General features: G+C 38.9%; 1 protein-coding gene across 1 annotated transcript in view; it reads right to left on the bottom strand.

The window, feature by feature from the left end:
- The window catches only part of LOC122522476 (Krueppel-like factor 3), a 220961-nt gene that overhangs the window by 117196 nt on the left and 82528 nt on the right, over positions 1 to 21237 (bottom strand). Inside the window, exons 3-4 of the mRNA XM_043643647.1 lie at positions 19833 to 19922; positions 2056 to 2230 (exon numbers count right to left, since the gene is read on the bottom strand). Of these exons, the coding sequence (XP_043499582.1) occupies positions 2056 to 2230; positions 19833 to 19922 (265 nt within the window). The remainder of the gene's footprint in view (positions 1 to 2055; positions 2231 to 19832; positions 19923 to 21237) is intronic.

Here is a 21237-nt window from a genome sequence, read left to right as displayed (position 1 = left end):
AGAGGACGATAGAAACGGTGCTGAAGTTGGAAGAGGCGGCGGGTTAGAGAGAATCGTCTAGTCGATGTTTAAAGTCGATGTTTAATATCTGCTTGTATTATATCGCCGCAGGAGATCGCTAGCAGTATTTACAGTGAAAACAATAGAACGTCGATAGAGAACGGAGGGTGCATCCTCATCCTCATTCTCATCCTCGTCCTCGTCCTCGTCTCGAATCCAATTCGATTCGATTCAACTTCGAACGTTTAGTATCGTGCCGAGATCGAGCTTATGTTAGTTAGACTTTTGAGTCAAACTTCGTGTCACCGTACCGTTACGAAAGCGTATACATTTTTTTTGTTAATCCTATCATCGCAATCTTGCAAATATTGAAACACAAATATATTCACTAAAGATCGATTAGTTTTTCCAAATAAGTATAGGAAGAAATTGGCTGGATATTTAGTTATTAAATGTTTCATCAACAAATTCGTATAAACATGCCCAGGAGGAAAAGACCCATAAGTCTTCGAATTCCATTTTGCATGGATCCTTGTAGATCATTAATCCACAAATGGATATGAATTGCGGTAGCTACTCGAACGAGAATCTTTTCTCCTTCATTCTCTCCCTTTCTATCTCTTACTCTTTCTTTCTCCTTCTCCTTTTCTCCGGAGAGAGAAAAAAACTTGTAAGTAATAAAAATGAGGCGTGGTTCGTGCTCACGACAGCCGATTTCGCGGTTTAAATTATTAAATGTACCGTACTGCGTTCGCTCGATCTCCTCTCCGGAGGAGCCACTTTTTTATTCGTTCCACGTCTCGCGCTATTTTATCGGCAAGACCATGCTTCTTTCGAGTGATATCAGATGCTGTGTTTCTTTTCTGCCTTTTTTTTTTTCTTTTCCTTGCCGAACTTCGAATTGCCTCGAGCCATTCGAGTTGAGCCTCGTTTTATGGCCATTTTAAAAGAGACGACAAAAAAATAAGAGCGTTCTCTTATTCGCATTAGGCCCAGAAAGAGACAGAGAAAGAGAGTAGAAGATTCTTTGGGTAATTGCGAATCCATTAATCGTTTAAATTCATTTTAGCGTGACTCCGCTCTAAAGACTTTCCATAATTATTTTTTTTTCCTTCAGAGTATAATTCTCTGATTGAATGAACAAATTCCACAAATCCATTAGGATGAAATCTCATAAACGTACGATACAATTGAATAGTTTTCGTTCGCTCGAAAGGGTGCTTATATTTCCTACACCATTTACAGTCTATTCGATCGTTAAAACCGTAATCCTAAGGAAAGAAAAAAAGAACCGAGAATTCTCTTGCGATGTTCGAATATGCGAGTCGGAAGGATTCTGTGTGTATCGATCGGTTGACGACGTTTAGAGAGAGTCACCTAAATGGCAAGAAGCAACGAGCTGACTTTTTCTACACCTCGAATGGGAAATCGCCTGGAGAAGATTAAAAAGCTTTGAAAATAGAAGGTTAAGATATCTCGAAGGTATACACAGGAACATTCTCTGCTCCCTTTCAGTTTGTAGAAGTAAAGGTAAAGCAAATCTTGTATTGAGAGAGAGAGAGAGAGAGAGAGAAGGAGATGGACACTCTCTGATTTTCCATATAATGGACATTAAAGTGAGAAGGAAAAAGAGAATTAAAAAAATACAACATAATTAACCCATAAAGCAAAGCAATCGGCGCGGATCTCTATGGTTTAGCCATAAGCGAGAATCGAAGGTTGGTTGTAGGCACGTTCAAGGCACGTTCGAGGCACGTTCGAGGCGCGGTATTCCGCGTACACACCCGCAGATATGACGCGTGTGTGGATACGCTGTTATGTAAGTATTCGCCGCGAATAGGCATGCGAAGGAATAGCCAATAGGGACTTTCTTCGATCAGTATTGAAACGATTCGAATATATCGACTTCTCTCTAACGTGGAATTTCGAGAAGCGAAGTTTTCTTTCTACGTTGCACCAATCCTTCCCGTGGATCATCTTGACTGCTATTTCCAAAAGGCTTTGTTAAAAACCATTCTAAAGCGAATTAAACGTAAAGGTTATCGTCCTACTCACCGGTTGAAGAGACGTAGAGAGATGCTGGTGGTGGTGTAGGCGTTGTCGAAGGTGAAGGTACTCTTCTTGCAGCGGCACTAATTATTACTGCTGGATTATACCGAGGCACCTGCAACACCACGGGAGTTTTCACGGACAGGTCCACTGGTTCCAGCTGCACCGGGGGTCCCGCCGCCTAAAATTATATTGCAATCAATTAGTATGACCGTTACGTACTACTTACTTACTACCAAATAATTTTCTCCCTTTATCGATCGCTATGAATAATTTAATCACGTAACATATTAACATAATATACCAAATGTACCGTATCCATTTTCTCATCATTTGCATACATTTTTATACCGTCATTATTACTCATTCTATAAAATATCTTATACCTATACTACATATTCCACTCCTACCTCTTATATTTACAACGAATCGATGAATATGTTGGAAAGTCTTATGAAAAATCCGAAAACGGATACTCTCATAAATTTATCCAAGGTAATATTTCAATCTTGTTGCGTACATATCAGACTCTGAGTGAAACTGAACCCCTAAAACCTTTCAAAGGAGCGACCACGGTAAATCGATAGTCGATCGAAGGTTTTACCTTCGGTACCTGGTCTATCTCTATCGTGGAACCGTGAGCTCTCTCGATGCTTGGTAGCCCGAGCGAAGTGCTTTCGCGCAATTAGCATAACTAGCGTCGGAATTGACGTGGACTAATCACGACTAGTTCCCACGAGGTTCAGACCGAGTTCTACCTCTGCCCATACCCTTTCCTATCTACCTTCCCCTCTTTCGTTGTACCGTGAATCGCCTAATGACCGATCGAATTAATAATCAATGACTAAGAGCGCGATGGAACCAATTTTCATCGCGTTTTTCTTAATCTTCTTCTACCTTTATTCTCGTTTCAACCTGCCAATTATTTTTCTATTCAGTTGATTTATAAATAAACATGTATTCGAAGAAAACAAAAATAAAACGTGGTTTGATAAACAGGCAAACAAAGGTAAATCCTATGCGAGGACATAATGTTTAAAATTCAAGACAGAAGGTGACGTTAAATCATGGCAGTATCGGATTTACAAAACGCTCGAGGACGAGAAGATCGGATTTACGGAGGCTGGCTTCGAACGCGATTGTTCGGAGGTAATGCCCTAACGAAACGTGGGAATGCCGCGGCCATATCCACGAATGCGAAAAGATCGCCTTCTGTCCCTGCAATATACATGTCATAGAACGAAACGAATGGCTCTCTTGTCGCGAAACACGATACGAACCTAATAACGTAACTTCCAACTATCGTACATGCGTATATCTACACGGTTAAAGATTAACGAACAATAAGACGTATGTGAAACGTAACTTTACTCGTCTTTTTAAATAAACATCCTTTTTTTTTGAAATCAATTAAATTTCAATTCAAAAATTTCGAATTTAACGTTGACTGACAGATAAATTATAAATTAATTCGAATAATCGTTATTAATAAACGTTTCAAGCATGTCAATGCGTTAAATTTGAAAATTTGTCGAACGATAATTATTTCCGAGTTTTTCTGTGAAAGAAATGAAAATGAGAATCTCGATATGTTATGGAGAAGGAGAATGACGTCGCGGTCCGAATCGCAGATGAGATTCATTGTCCATGTCGGCGGCGAGGTCATAGCTAGTCGGTGTGCCTCCGTTGCAAATCAATTCCGAAAAAGAGACATTCGGCACGCGAGACACGCCCATGTCGACGTTCTCGTTTCTAGAAAGTACATACAAGCTCGACGAACGAATTTCTTATTCACGAACGTCGCGGAATGAGTAACGATGAGGCTTCTCGTATTTTCGGTTAGACGACAGATGCATTAACGATTCCACTCGCGTAACTCGCTTTCTGCTTGATACTCAGATCGATGACGATTCTAATCGAATCTAATACTATTTCCAGAGATAATTAAATATTCTGTCTCTCTCTCCCTCTTTCTCTTCATAGTATATTTATAAATTTCTTTTAAATACTAATTCTCGAAATAGGTTGGATCAATGATTCCCTAACGAAACGATTTATTGAACGATAAGGAAAAGGGGAAGCGCATTTCGATAAATAAAATCAAGCTAGGTATTAAATCCGTGATGACTAATGAAAGAACGGATAAACTGTTCTTAATGGTTCCTGGCTACGAAGTTGCGTGTGTGAGGTGCTCACATACGATACGTACGTTCTCACAGTAGCGAGTCATAATGAGAATGTAACGTTCATCAATCATTCGTTGTTAGGCAATCTCCGATTGGACGAGTCCTGTTGGAATTAATTTAATTACTCTGACTGTTTTAACGTAGCATCTATCTACATACATTTATCGATATTACGCGAATCCTTTATCACCTTCACATATATATTTATTTCAAATGAAAGATTTAATCGCGACAAAAAGCGAGGAAAAAAAAAGATGTAAAAGGAATAATTTTTAATTATGATCATAGCAATCCTCCCACCGATCGATAATTTATGTTTAAACCGTTATCAGGTCAACGCCCTTTTACCATCATCGTATACGTTACTGGGAACGTTCGATAGGCTGATAGATACGCGTATATCTCGGAACGTTCATACTTTCCGCGCTAGAGTTAATTAGGTTTATTAAATCGCTAATAACGCTTTACATCATATATGATGTTATATACGAAGATAGATAGAGACAGGACGAATGGTCGGGTGGAAAACAGGAGGACGGAGGGGAGAGAAAAGCGATTGCATCATTAATGACGCGTAATCAATTTAATATATGCGTGTCCTTTTAATTTCCTTTACGTGAAATGAAACTTTAAAGAAATTAATTGCTACGAGGTATCTTCGAGATAAACTTTTGAAAAATGATTTTAATATTTTCTAAATTATATGTTTCATAATTTTTAACAAAATGATTGTTAATTACATGATATTTAAAAATAGAAAAACAAAATGGGTGTGGACAAATTATCTGGTAAATCGAAGAAAGCTAACGAGTTGTAGATCCTTACGGACAAACTAATTTACTAATTCCAAAATTGCTCTATAAACACCATATCCCCCATGTTAATGTCTACATCGACGCTTAACTATGATCCCGGATGATGCGCAAGATCGTCGAGCGAAGAAGGTACATAGACGCGTACAGAAAGCATCCTTTCTAAGGATAATAAAAAGAAACCGTGTATAATATATAATAGGCCTATCTTGGTAATAACTCGTAGTTATCTTCGGCTACGGTAGATCTTGCCGATAATTTCAAAGACAGCCCGTATGTAGGTATACGCGAATATACGTATATAATATCAAGAGAATATCTATGTACACACACACACACACATAAAACACACACACAGAGTGTAGAATTCTCAACAGTTTGATATCATGTAAGAGAAGGGTGCTTAACCGTGCCGTCTCGTCTCTTCCTCCTCCCCTCCTCTTCCACCTTCTCCTCCTTCAGACGTCTAATAAAAAAATTCGAGAAAAAGTTAAAATTAAAGAAAGAGATTAAGATACGAGTTTAACGAAAATATCTCATACTCTTGTGAAACATGACGCATAAATTATGAACATACGTTGTAAAAAATCTAATTAAGGTTACTTCGTTTTTTAACAAATTTTGTCTATGAAAAATAAAAATAAAAATCACTCGGTAAAATTCGATACATCGTATCGTCGCGAAAATGAACGAGTTTATTTTATTTTTTAATTTGACTTCGACAAGAAGTTTCGTACACGATCGGGCGTAACAAGTTTGAAACGTCTGAGCAAAAGTAACAACCAGAAAATATGACCGTCCGACGACTCAATTCGGGCAGCAAAGAGAGTTTTATGACGTCGATTATTCGTTTCTTCATTCGGCTCTCCGTTGAGCGGTCAAATAAACGACGGTGCTCGTTAACCACTCGGAATGGAAAAAATTCTAACAGAGAACGAGAAGAGAGAGAAAGAGAGAGGGAGCAGAAAAGCGGAAGAAAAACTAATTCGATGAGTCTCGTGTCATAATTGGAACGACGTTGATTAAAGTTTCCATTAAATGTGAAATGATATCGACTTTTGATTTTCTTCCTAGCGAATCCGACCATCTTTCTCGTCCATTAAGTTACATTCTTTTTACCAAACGACTGTTTCCCTCTTTTTGCAATATTAAATAACTAAGTACGAACAAAAATTCTGCTATTTATATCCGAAGTTTCACGATTTCATTGTCCGAAATATATCCGTGCCAATTATCCTTCCTCTTCAATGGAAACACCGAACTGAAATTAATTTGAAAATATTCCATAAGATCGCGCGCGAAAGTTTGTGGTCAATCATTTCTAATATAATAAAAAAGAAAAAAGTAAAAAAAGAAAGGAGACGATTCGGTACTGCCAACAACAGCATTATTCCATTCGCCGGAACGTTTAAAGATGTCATTGATTAAACGAGCAGGAAGTGGCAGCAGGGAATATTTTGTGCGCGCGGTTCTCCCTCTCACCCACACATGGATCGCGTACGCGTCTTCTTCTCAGTATCTCGGCCTCGCCTCCGTGTGGGCAACGCATTTATGAAGCGCAAATGTATGAATAGGCATGGCCCCTGGTCCCGACGAGAGATCGGCGCAATGGGCGTGGAAGTAAAAGAGAGAGAGAGAGAAGAGAGAGAATGAGTGAGAGAGATAGAACCCTTTTATACAGCACGTTGTTGCTTCGTGGCATACCAGATCCATCCAAGAGAGAAGAGAAGAATGAAAAGGATAGACGCCTATCAAAGTCACTCGAGCTCAAAGGCTGCATTATACCGTCGAAAGTCAAGATTCAATTGTGCATAGATTATTAATTGATCTATGAGATCTTTACCAAGAGACATGCCTATGTGAAAACTTATTCTATTTCCTTTAAATCCTTTAACACCGAACGCGCGTTCAACTTAAATTGCTATTTGATTTGATGGATATAATCTATTCGTCGGGACAATCTTTTTAATTTTTTTTTCTTATTTTTTTTATTTTTTTACGCGACGAACAAAGATCAACATTTTACGTATATAAGATTGATAAAGGAATGACGCGAAGATTTCTATGCATGACGTACGATATATGAAATAGAATGACAATTTGATTAACAGTATTATCCATTCCTCGAGATATTCATTTTTATGTCTTTTTTTTTTGTTTTATTCTCGATCAAGTTGAAAGATCTGTATTTTATCTTCGCAATTGGTAAAACGCATTATGATAATTATACGAGATGATCAATTTATATGCAAGATTTGCCTATTTAAAATAAAATCGCAATTCGATTAGACCCGATAATCTATTCATCGAAAAAGATATACTGATTTTATTTATTTAAAAAAAAAATTTTCTTTTTTTAACTACGATCGAAGATCTATATTTTATCTACATATAAAATTGATAAAAGGAATGACAAAATATTTATATATGATGATCAGTTTCTCTACAAGTCGAGTTGGTCAGTCGATAAATCACGAGTTTATCGGAAATCTATCAGGCGAATTTTCTATATTCTCTTTCTCTCTTTTACACGACATTCAGGAAGCGACTACGATGAGGAGGAAAAGAACATCGAAGAGGCTCGTTTCGAAACATCAAAGACGACGCGATCGATTGACGCATTATCTCTCACGGGAATACGATGATTAAACGAGTCTTGCGATATGCTACGATGTCCTTCTCCTTCCTTATCTTCTTCCTCTTTCTTTTTTGTTTATTTTCTTTTCTAAGACGAATCGACGAATGATAATCTGATGAATGTAACAAGGAAAGTACGATGAAAAGATCGAGATAATCTTAAATCGAAGAAAGGATCGATGTATTATTTCTGATTTAATCGACTCATTAAATCCTTCGAATAAATGATTTCAATCTGAAGCATTTCCTTAAGCTATAATTCATACAAGAAATCTAGCTAGATTATCATGATCATGTGACAAAAAATAAGAACAAAAATTGTCACAACAATCGTATGCTTATTTTTATCATCCTACCATACTCTAAAGTTAATTAAATGCAATAAGAAAGAACAATTTTGATAAGATTACGCTTTAAACGATGCGTAACGAATTGAAATCACGTAATTGAATGTCGGAATTCATTTAACGAGACTACCAAAAGAATCGACGATTTCCTCATGAACTTAAAATCCCTTTCAACAAATTCGATAAGTCAATGATCTCATTTTATCTTCGAGAACTTCTCGACTGTAATACTAAGCCGAGGAAGTTAATCGTAAAAGAAAAGAAAGCTCGTTGTATCGGTAAGAAAGACTCATAGAATTAAATGACTATTTGATTTTTTGTATGTTGTTTGTTTGTTTGTATCTTTTGTTCCTTTTTTTTTTCTTCAGATTATTTCTCCGAGAAGTCGTACAATAAAAGTTACCGCTTAGTTCTCCCAGGGGTATAACGTTCGTAATTTATTATAATTACTCTTTCGCGTGACAAATTCACGTCTAGCTAATGTAACGTGAGTTAAACGAATAAGAGAAACATGGAGAAGACCTCAAGAAGTTTCAATTAAAGATCTGTGCAATGAGGATCGCGCGAGATCAGTTCGAAGAAATAGATAGAAAAAGAAAGACAAGAAAGAGAAGGACTGCTACAAGGACCACATCGAAGATGCGATTAATATCCAGACGAGTAAGTAAGTCCTTGATTAATCGCTCGAATAGATGCTTCTGCAAGAAGTCACGCTCGACGTTGAGTTACGATCTAATTATATCGTCCTACAGTACTGGAAAACGATACTTACTACCTTACGAAACGCGATACAAAAGATGCGTATGGAAAACGCATGATCGCTAATTGGTTACAAATATCAAACTTTTTATTTCTTTTTTTTTTTGAAGGATAATAGAATAAATTCTCTTTCTCTTCCTATTTCTTTTTTCTCTTTTGTCCCGATAACACGTCCATATATATTTCAATATTTTTCTTTCAAGAATTATCCACACGCTCTCTCGCGCGCAATGTCGCTTCTGACTAGAACCATGACTGGACGTAGGAAGATCGTAAAGCGTAGAAGCACGTGCGCGGAGGAAGTCGCGGCATCTTTTACAAAGAGAAAGAGAGAGAGAAAGAGATACTGAGAGGGAGGTTGAAGAGAGTAGAGGAACCTGTTCGATCGAAAGAAAAATGTCGTTTGCGATGGCACCGAAAGAACGCTTGCTAAAAAGAGAACGAGAGAGAGAGAGAGAGAGAGAGAGAGAGAAAGAAAAAAAGAAAATAATGTATATAGTAAAAGAAGAATCGTGGATTAGAAGGCGGTCGTTTACGACGAACGTGGAAGCGCCGCTTTTTTATCTATCGATTCTTCGTTCGGTTAGTTCCAGCATCGGAACTAATGGTGGAATATAGATATGGCGCCGATGCGGTCCAGTCGCAACAACGTGCCCGCCTGCGTCGTTGTTGTCCTCGTCCTCTTGGTCGTCGTCTTGGTCGTCGTCGTCGTCGTCGTCGTCGTCGTCGTCGTGACTAAGAAAAGCCGATTAAAACGAGCATGCCGCGCCGTTTTTCACCGTCGGTGTCGAGGCCGACAGAGGAAGGAGAGGAATCTCTATAAGGAAGCTCGGCCGTGGCAAACCTCGATGGACAATGAGCGTGTGCCGCACTGGAAATGACGTTTCTGCGCTTAGAAGGCACCGTATCCGCCGCCGCAACCATCATCATCGCAATTGCTTAGAAAGAGTTACTAGAACGTAAACAAAGCTACTACTATTTCACCTACACATTCTAAACTTCTTCTATGTATTCTTAATTTTACTTAAGATCGTGTTTTGATAAATACAACTAACGTAAATTTGATCTGGAATTTACTGAAAGATTTGAAAAGAAAATATTGAAGATAGTAATTCGAAAGAAAATTGGAATGAAAATAGAAAAGAAAAAAAGAGGATGCATAGATTCGATCGATCGATCGATTCGTTTATTCGTTCTCGGAAGAAGCAAGAAGTATGGTCCGAATAATAGTCTCGGGAGTCGGTAGGCACTCCTGATCACGGCGCGAGTTTGCGCGCGAGAGCTCCCTTGCTCGTTCGCTTGCTTGCCCAAGAGAGCGTGGCTCAAGGGAACCTGTAATAATTGATTAACCTCGGCGGAGGTTCGCTCGGTGAATGATAATGATATTACACTGGGCGTCGAGCGGTAGGGAGCCAGCAACGGGAGCCGACAACGGCAGCCGACAACGGGAGCTTCCTGGCTAAGCCATGACTTGCACCGCTTCGCCAACGTGGATCTCACAATCGGCCAAACCGGAGTGCGGCTTACTACTTATTATACCTCGCGAGAGCTCCTTTGCCTTTGAATTCAAGAAGCTTCTTCTTCTTATTATTCTTCTTCTTCTTTTTCCTCCTCCTCCTCTTCTTCTTCTTCTTCTTCTTCTTCTTGCTGATGTTGATGCTGCTGCTGCTGTTGCTGTCGCTGCTGGTTCTACTCTTTGGATGAAGCTTCCTTGCCAGCAGTCAATCCTCTTCGTCCTTATAGTCTTCTTCTCGAAAGCTGCTCGACGAGTGTCAGCCGGTGAAGTAGAAAGAAAGATAGAGAAAGAAAATGGTGAAGGGATCGTTCTTTCCATCTTTCTTTCTTTTTGTTTTTCTTTATTTCGCGACGAGAGATATTACGATTATCCCACAGTGCTTTGTCGTTTGAACGACTCCGTAGCACGTTTAGAGTAGATTGTACCTAACGATCCGTGATTTAGGAAAATCTGCTGAATAACCGAAGAAAAGTATGCACAGGGATATTATCAACGCTTTTGTAAGACTTCTCAGAAGGTATTCGTAAAGGAGCGTCTGTGTTCTCTAATCACCCTGGGAAACGAATCGACTGAATCTTACAATAATATTGTCTCGATTGCACAACCAGTAAGTCAAAGCGACGACAAGTTAGGTGTTAATCGACTTTGATCACGCGATTGCGTGTATCGATTATTCTTAAGCCGACTCGCTACCTAATGCCAACCTACTCACTCTCTAAATAATAATCTCTTTTTATCATTTGATCATATTTTCGCAATAGCTATTATCCCGAGTTATTTCAACGAAATAGTCTAAAGAAGTCTCGTTTTATAATAAGAAAGAATATATTCTCTTACCGACCCATCAAGAATACTCCAAGATGTCAGCGAAGAAAGAGTAGCAATGGCAGCAGCCACGCTAGTACAATTTCTAAATCTTTAAATTACCAACGGACGTTTACTATCGGAAGAAAGGCACTTAATTTGTACGAGGAAGCGTTGTGTTATAAAGAACCGTTCTTCCTTCGTTGAACTACTAGTGTGCGTGGCTCGTAAATAAAAGAAGGACGATCGGGGACGACGAGAATCCTTTCTATAATCCTTTCTTTTAAATTAGTCCCCTTACTATATTACATCAATCCTTCACCTTACCATCCTACTTTGCAGCTTACGAAATTGAACCGATGAATGGTTCCTGTTTAATTCTTTTCTATTTTAACCACGAAATTTCCGTGGGTTATAATGAAATAAAAGAAAAGAACTTTACACGCCCACGATATAAAGTATTATGTTGATAATCGATCACGCGCGGTCAATTTTATATCCTTTTATTCTAAGTTCGTAAAAAGATTGTTTTTTAAGAGCCCCGTTCATCGTCGATGATAAATTTCTTCCGACTCGAAATAACGTCCGATGATCGTGATGATATTTCGACGCCATATAAAGCTACTCCTTTACACCCGTAATCACCATCAACGACGCACGGTAGAACAAGATAGTTTGAGTTGGCAGGTGTTAATGTTATATCTTTGATATACTTATCACGAATCTCATATGTACACGAGATCTCCAAATTGAGATACCTATCAAAACATATAATTCTTCCACTTAGGCTTTTATCGATATATATATGTATATGTATATGTATATGTATGTATATGTATGTATATGTATATCGAACAAAAGGTTGCAATCGAATTTGTAAGATATCTTTGAGTATAAATCCGTATCAACGATAAGAAGGAAGGACAAATTGTTATGCGACGAAAGGCGTTGTTACTGATCTAATCTTATTAATTTCGATCGTGCTTCTTCGGAAAGTCTGTTTGTTCTTACGAGTTCGAACCTTGGTGAGAGTCTCCAAGGTATATATAGGTACATAGGACTATTTCACATGAGATAGAATCTACGGAAATGCTCAGCCCACTCTCTTTCTTTCTCTCTTTCTCTCTCTCTTTATGTTTACTTCTTCTTTCTCTTTTCTAAGTATCCTTATTCCCGTAGAATCGGTCAATACCTACGTAAGCCACGCAAACGTCTACGTATGGGTTGTTGCACCAAGTCGGATTCCAGATATGTTCGTTCGTTATCTCATCTAACTTCGAGGTGGTCGATCGTTACGTGATCATTACGGTCAGCAGGTCATTGCCACGATCGCTTAGATCTCCGATGATAACGTGCGATCGGAGGTTCAATTAAAACGAATGCTCTTCTCGGAGATACGCAGCTCGAATAAGGAAAGAGAAAATTATCCTTTCCCGACGTATTCCACCACATGCTACCTCAACTCGTGTATTCATTATTTTCCCTACCATTGCGTATTTGCATAAAATTATTCTCAACGAATCATTACATTCTGGTAAAAAATTATTCCAAGTATTGTTCTCATCATAATTATCTATCACTTTTTATTTCCATCGTAATCAAATATGACTGCTTATACCTTCTTTCGTAAAGATAAAGAGGCTGATACAATTTTACAACCAATCGCGGCGTTCTTTGACGTCAGCTAAGAACGATCAATTAATCACTTGGAAAGAGACGAGAACTATAATTAAACATTATCATTCGATTAAACGTATCCGTGGATAGACGGGCGGATGGACGGACGGACGGACAGGTACGAATAGGATTCCATGTTTGTCCAGCATCAAAGATGAAATAGCACAAGCATTTGCTACGAAGATAGAGCCTGCAATTATATCACTCGATCGATTCAGTCTCAAATTGAGAGTGATTGACAGACCGGACACGTGTTACAAAAATCCCGATAGAATAATGGAGATCCATTTATTTATATCCACGATTATTCTTCATGTAGATACGAATCAAATATATCTGTTACTTCTTTGAAACAACTCGATATTAGTTTCTCCTTTTTTGTCGCAAGATCAAATTTGAATCCAAAATTATAGCAATTTCGTAAATATGTTAGATAAGAAAATATGACAGATAGTTCGTAGCAATATGTTGATACGATGTCACTAATTTCTGATATATAAAATAAAATCTAAGATTGTAAGACGCATTAGAGTTAATGCTAATGTTCTCTATTTTCTTAGTCAGATCATCGATATAATCAAAATGAAGGCTCCACCTGCGAGAGTGACAACGTCGCGCCTGCAATACGAGAGAGAAGAAGCTTTCCGGTGATTCACCAGCTGTTCGACTAAACAGGACGAGCTCTGCAACGTGTGTTTACGACGCAGGGGGCAACACACCGAGTGCTCGACCGCTCGACGATGGATAATAAATCACGTCCTAGCTGTGGTTCTCTCCTCGTTCTAAATCCTCGTTCGCGATTATTCGCGTTATTTATTTTCAAAAATGTAAAAAAAAACCCAGCCAAGAACAAAGAAGAATTTCCATATTATCATTTTCCATAGAAACATAAATGGTAAACAAAACAAAAACAAAAGATTCTTTTTATCGTCACAAAATCTTACAATGAAGTAAAAATATTGATATAAAAAGTTTCTATAATGTTTCAACGTTGTGTAAAAGAGAGAGAGAGAGAGAGAGAGAGAGATAGAGAGAGAGAGAGAGTCGGTCAAAGCTAAAGAGACGCTGTCATCGTAGCACGTCTACTACGGTACTCGAGAAACACCAGGGATGGCAGATGGTTGCTATACGAGCAACAACGAACGGATAAGACGGCTTTACTGACTCGACAGATTTTCTATGAAAAAAATAAATAAGAAATAAATAAAGAAAGAGGAAAAAAGAAAAAAAAGAAATAAGCAAAAAAAGGAAAAAAAAAAGAACGACAAGAAAGAAAAAGAAGAAAAAGAAAAAAAATATCTAAGCAACGTTAGCACCTTACACGGTATCCTTCCTCTTCCTCGTAGTAACGAGCACCTACTGACGTATTCTTGCAGTGGAACAACGAATCCTCTACATCCGGAAGTACATAAGTAAGTAAGTATTGTGTGGAAAGAGAACAAGTGTGTGTTGACTCATTCCAAAGAAATATTTCATCTATACGAAGAAGACTATGATTTCGAATAATCACAAGAGAATCCAAGAAAAGTCGTTTTGCGGATGTTCGATCGGTATCGATCGGCCATAACGAATACTCGTAATCGATCCTACATAATCCTTTCACCTAGCTCATGGTGTTCCTTTGTAAAATACGATCAGTTATTTAGAGAACGGAAGAACGATAAATTTTCTTTCCGAGAGCATATGAGTCGGAAGAAGAAAGAGAAAGAGAAAGAGAAAGAAGATTACGTGTTTTAGTCGATAAGGTAAGCAAGTTAATAGCTCTCACGTTATGAGCACCGACTAAATAAAGAATAAAGGCGTGTAATTCGTTGTAACGTTAAACCGTGTGCGTTAATTTAGCATCAACGTGGTAGTATCCGGCCGATAACGAAGGCAAATAAAGTGCGTACAATGGGTAACGTTTGAGCGTGGCTAGGGCTATCTCGGGTTGCCTTTTGTTAGGTCACTCATTGTCGCCTACTTACGAAGGCTACGGTGTTACGATCGAATGACGTTTCTTGTTGGAGTCCTTTGCTGGTCTCTAGAGAACTCTTTCGAAAGGATGGTGGAAAAAGAAAGAAATAAGGATGGAAAGAAGAATGGAAAAGAATAGAAAAGGATATAGAAGAGAAACCTGCACCTGCCTAGAAACTGATGAAGGATCGAATCGGATCGGATCGACGTACCATGATCGAGACCAAAGGAAAGTACTTACTTACTTACTTACTTACTTGCTAGCTTGCTTACTTGCTTTCGATCATTACTCGGAGATAGTAGTCAGCAGCAAGTGGGTAGTAGCAAGCGGCATGCTCTTAGAAAAGATCATCGTCATAGTCCGTGGGCCGCGTGTGAATCGACTTTATATCTTTTGACAAAGCCTACCCCGTAGTCGTAGAAAAAGAAGAGAAGAGAAGCTTGCCTTCATGACAAAAGCTATTCCGCATGCGAATGCAAAAGAAAGATCGAATCTTGCGTACCTTGTTCTATCTACTACTAGTCTACTCTACGAGAAAACATCCTCTCGCCTCTGTCTTTCCAAGAGTAAATGAGAGAACGAAGGGAACTGAAATAACTTGAACACGCTTTTGTGCGTGTTCGTATCTTTCTCTTTCTCTTTCTAACTTTCAAATGTATTTACAACACAACATGCGTGGGGATTCTCTTTGGGCCACACCTTCAGAGGCATGCGATGCGCCGTTGTGGCTATGAGACTGGTCGACATGTAAATTCGTAGACGTAAAACTCTAAGCCGCAAGGCAATTATAGAAAAAGAAAGAGAGAGAAAGATTCAAACGGAATGCATATGACCGAGCTACCGAAAGAAGGACAAAAAACAGATACGAGTTCCGATTCGCCAAATGTCATGGATTATTTCCAAATATTTTTATTTCTTTATCATTAATGAGAAATAAATAATTAATATAAATGTTGACGATAAAATCTTTTGAAAGATATTAATTTCGAATATATTTCGACGATTTTGACTTTCATCATGATTATCGCAGTCAATGTAATTTTCTAATATACCTTGCACAAAGCCCGACGGACTATCCGAAGATGAATAAGAAACAAAGAGAGAAAAAATAGCCTTGAAAATGAGAAAATTACAGCGTCAAGTCCATCTAAACGTTGATTTGGAATGGCGCGAATCGTGCATAGACGTTCATAGTCGTCGTCGTCGCGGTTTACGTTCCTTCTTTTCTTCGTTTATACGTTATTCGTGAGGAAGGTGCGGTACCGCACAGACACGTCCACGTGCGTACGCGCGAGCTAACTTCTTCTTCTTTTCTCTCTCTCTTTCTCTCTTGGAGAGTTACGTAATTCGGAGAGAAGAGCACGCGGCCCCGGAGAAGCGAGCGGTGACGACACCTCCTGAACAGACAGAGAAAGAAAGAGGAGAGAGATCCGGGAGTGTCCACTCTACGTCGATGTACTCTCTCTTCTTCTTCTTCTTCTTCTTCTTCTTCTCTCTTTTCTTCTTAAGAAACGACCCAGCCCTCTCGCCAGGCCCTCGTGCCCAGCCCACGTTCCACGAAGAGACTTCAAACAACTATGTATAAAAGAGAAAGAACAAGAAAGAGAGAGAGAGAGAGAGAAAGAAAGTAAGAGAAAGAAATCTTCTTCCACCTACAGGATAAAATCACGAGAAAGAGAGAGAAAAATATCTGGCCCTTTTTTACTCGTAGCACGAATCTAAATTTTCTCAAGAAAATATATCTAAACGAAGTTAAGAAAAGATAGTTTTAAAATATCTTTTGCTCATCGATCAACCTACTTACCTAGATTTCAAGAAAAGGAATTTTGTAAAAATTAGAAATTACAATTATGCAATATTCAATGTAACAATAATAAAAAGCGCACATCTACATTTTATAGATGCCACCACCGATTTGCTAAGTCTATCGAAAAGAATCGTAAAAGTAACCTCGACAATTCCTATTTCTATGCGTCCTAGTTTCTACTTCTACATACATACTTAACTACCATTAGATCGTGAAAGAAAAGATCGTTTCAAGTTTCATTCGAGGATTTTCAAGATATCTTTATTTGAAGCAAGAGAGGCCAAAAGAAGTGTAAAAACCGAAGCAAGAAATAGACGATATTTCAATCACCGTAAGATCTATCAAAAGAGAATGGGATAAAAAAAAAGACAAAGAAGGAAAGATATAAAATAAAGAGATAGAGAGAGAGAGAGAAAGAGAGAGAAACTTCTATCGAAGACAGAGAAGAGGTGACAGTCTCACGATTTTACATAAGGAAATCGAAGCAAAGACTCGTTATTTCGACATTGATGCTCGCTCTCGGACTCTAGTGTCGATCCCCTTAAGTGACCAGATCTCGGCTCACTCGGCACGAACACACGTTCGGTTTATCCTTTGGCTTGGGATCCCACAGTCTGTCTAAACGGCTGCCTTTAACGGACACCCCCGTACCTGCAAAGACGTCTCTACGTCTCGACTACGACTACAGCTACGACTACGGCTACGTTTACCGCCGAACAGAGAGAGACAGAGAGAGAGAGAGAGAGAGAGAGAAGAAGAAGCAGAAAAGAAAAGAAAAGAGAAGAGAAGATTCCACGGCTGCCAAAGGTAGGCGACGAGTTAGCTGCTAAGTATCACGAAGCAACGTTGGAATCCCGACTTGACTATCGGAAGCGATCGCGAAATCTCTTTGAGCAATAATTTAACCCTTTTCGTTTAATCCACCCTTTCTTCTTTCTTAATCTCTTCTACCTTTACCGTTTACCTTTTTATTCTTCCTTGTTGTTTTTTTCTAAAGTTAAACTAAAGTGTCTAAGAAAGAACAAAGAAGAAACCGCGACGTGTAGTGCATGCATAGACGTGCGAGAGACTAGAGAGAGATAAAACTATTGTTTGGCTAGCCAGAACTAAAGTAAGAACAAACGCCCGTTAGATTCGCAGTTGACAGAAATTCCTTTGGAAAATGGCAACAGCAACATTGTTCCACCGATGAACCCACCAAGATATCGACCCATCGTGTCCACCCTTTTTACGTTTATACCTCACATGCGAAAACTATCTTCTATTTTATTTCTCTCTCTCTCTTTCTCTCTCGTGATTTTATTTAAATGATTATTTTACGAAAATAAGATCGATCGAAAGAAAAATCGTTGAGGAGGGGAGAGAAGAAAAATTTAGACGTCGAAAGCTTGTCCAAGATCGAAAGGAAAAGCATTAAGCGGTTAACAAGATGGTACAAGCTCTATGCCGAGGTTTCCTACACACGAGCGTGGACGCGAGCAAGCCGCGAGAAATATTGCTTTCGTGAACATCGTGGCCTGTACACGTCGCTCGCAGTTACTGGGTACCTCTCGCGGTAATATCGCATTGCGGAGGAACCGAGATAGAGAAAAAGCTGCTGCTGCTGCTGCTGCTGCTGCTGCAGAAGAAGAAGAAGAAGAAGAAGGTGGAAGAGGAAAAGAAAGAGGAGGATGGTCGAGATTAGTTCCGATTGCCTCTGCACCGGAGAATTATAGAAGGGTTGCTTGGTTCTCTTCCACAGCTAGGCATCGATCCCAGCTACCGGCTTCTACCCGTTAATGAGTCATGTTTAATTGGCGTGGGAAGCCCGCGGGTCTGTACGTCCACGTAACGGAATTGAACCGTACCTTGATGCGAGAGCGTGCTTGCACGGACATTAAAGCCCCGTGTCCGTGCTAGATGCCAGATGGCGTGTCCATAGCTTTGCAATCCTTATCCAACCAACTACTCTCAACATCCTTCTATTATTAGTCCTTTGTAATCTACTACTCTTGCCTGCTGTTACAATTCTTTTTCTTTACCTTATTATTCAACCGATCGCTACACAGATTGCTAATCCTATTTTACTAATCCTAAGTATTATACATGTATACCATTCTAAAGAATTTTGATCGATTTTCTTGATAGAATATGTAATTCGAATCACCGCGCGAGACAAGAAGCAAGCGAGCCATGGAAATCACGATTTCTTTCGTTCAAGGAAGTATATGTAGGTACGTAAGTAGACGATGATGTTCAACGACAGATGGTACCCGATGCTCGGCAGCGGCGGCTGTCTTTGACAATATACTATCAAGTTATATTATCAAGAAATCATCGCGCGAAATACAACAACCCAAAGCGTTAATCGTACACCCAACGATCGGTTATAATTCATCTTACGAAATTGCCTCAACGTTTTATTACCTTCGCGAAAATCAAGCTGACTAATTGCTATGCTAGAAACGTTTATACCTAGATCGAGTGTAAGCAAGCTGTTGATTTTATCGTTAAATTGGCCCTTAATTGTACACATTTATCTAATAAAATTAATATTTAAGAAAATATCATAAAGTAGAGCTATCGCTTGAAATAAAATAATATATTTGTCTCTGGAAAGATCGAGATAAAAAAAAATGTATATAAAAAGTAAAGCTTTCTAAGATCGCGGCAAAAGTAAAAGAATATCAGCGAAGGATCACGCGTCTAAATCGACACCTCGATGTAATGTCGACGTTAATCGTCTTTCCGGCGACGACGTGCCGACACGCAGTGGTTCTTGCTAAGCGTGCTAATCCCCTATTAGTAGTAACCCGATGTATGTACGTTAGACGCGTCGAACTCAACGTGTTCGACTTTACGATTTGGGTGCCATCACGTACTCGCGCGGAATCGAGCGAGTTTCCATTCAAGGTGGACGATCGACTTTTACTCGCATGCTCCTTCTATCTTGACGTTTCTCGTAGGTCCCTTCTATTTTCGAAATGACCTCTTGAAACAAATTGACAAATATCTCGCACGATAAATAATTATTGCAATTATAATAGACTTTGTTAAAATAACTTTTTTTTTATTAATAACATTATTTTAACTATATAAACATCATATTAAATATTATAACAAACTGTAGTATTTTATAAAACAAATACCTATTGCATTGTAAAAAAAAAAGTAAATAAAAATCTTCTCCTAAAACGGAACTCGCAAAATAAGATAATAGCCGTGTAGAGTAAGGATCTTAACAATGTAAGTAAAAATAAGTAAATGTAGTATAAAAAGGATAAAAAAAAGAAAAGGCTAACCTCCCTAGACGTCGGTGCCCCCAGGACGCAGGGGCTGTCCGGGCGGCGGGGCGCACTGGCCCACCGCTTGCTCGAGAGCTCGCTCTCCTCCTGAAACAATAAACGTGACCTGTAATTAGACAAGACGAAGGTAAAGGTGATAGGCGGTGTGTTCTGATGAGCACTATTATAGCAATCTTAATGGCTCTCCTTGGTAACACGAAATTGCTCTTCGTAGAAAATTAGCGAGAAGAAAGAAAATGACGAGTATTTGCGAGACAAACATTTACTTTAATATCCTCATCTAAACGCCATTTTATATCAAAATATTTTACGAATTTCAAATAAATAAATAATATGAGTATTCGTAATTAAATATCAGTATGTATCACGTATTATCAATTTTACAATTTAATTTATCTCAAAGTAGAAATAATTTGTAAATAATTAACGGATAAAAGGATTCTATTTGAATCACGTAATTTGAAAACTAATAGCGTACTTCAAGCTAAATATTGTAAGATTAAAATCATAAAATATTTTCGAATGACTCGAAATATAGTCGGCAGAAGGTTTACTTTAGTCCGTTACAACGTAATTCTCTCTTAGAGAGCGCGCACACGACACACTAATCTACTCTTTCTCTGTTTCTCTTTTGTGGCAGTTACGAGTCTACTACTCGCTATTGCGAGTGCATCATCTCTCGAGTGCGCACGCGAGCGCAGTTATTAAAACGTTAAAACAATTACGCTTTTCTAGCGTGACGAGCGAGAACACGCGCTCTCGACATACGCGAACTCTAAATGTCCGTTTTCTATGAGCTTTAGAGAGATATGAGGCAACGAAAGAGAAAATGCAATGTAAGAGTCAAAGAGAAAGAAAGAGAGTAATTGCATCGTCTCTTCTTATCGTCCTTCTTCTCCTCCTCCTCCTCCGTCTCTTCCTCCCCTCGTCATCGTCGTTGACGACGCAACTTGAAAGAAGAAGAAGAAGAAGAAGAAGAAAATGCGAGTATTATGATGCCTGTGCTGCTGTGCTGTTCTGTACCAGTGCTTTCGAGAAACGTCCCATGGACCACCCGTACGTCCGGTGATAATGAACCGATCACGAGGGAATTGAAAACCGTCCGTCCCCATTCGCGAATCGATAAATTATTTAGATGTTACGCGGTAAAGTCAAGGAAAAGCTAGATAAAAGTAGTTGATGGGCACGCTTTGCTACTACGTTCTCTGTCATGCGCGCTTCTTTTTTCACTGGACGAGTGTCATCTCGAGAGAATTATTTCTTATTTATTCCTTTCTTTATACGTACGTTCATACACATACATAGAGAACTCAACGATATCCCTCGGGGCTGACAACTTGTTTCATTCGGAGATAAGAGAACGATCGTGATCTTGCGAAAAAGAGAGAGAGAGACAGAGATT

The sequence above is a fragment of the Polistes fuscatus genome, unplaced genomic scaffold (assembly GCF_010416935.1).
Source record: "Polistes fuscatus isolate 324 unplaced genomic scaffold, CU_Pfus_HIC Scaffold5, whole genome shotgun sequence".
NCBI classification, from domain to species: domain Eukaryota; kingdom Metazoa; phylum Arthropoda; class Insecta; order Hymenoptera; family Vespidae; genus Polistes; species Polistes fuscatus.
Note: the sequence above shows the minus strand (reverse complement) of the source record. Positions and strands in the feature narration are given on the sequence as shown.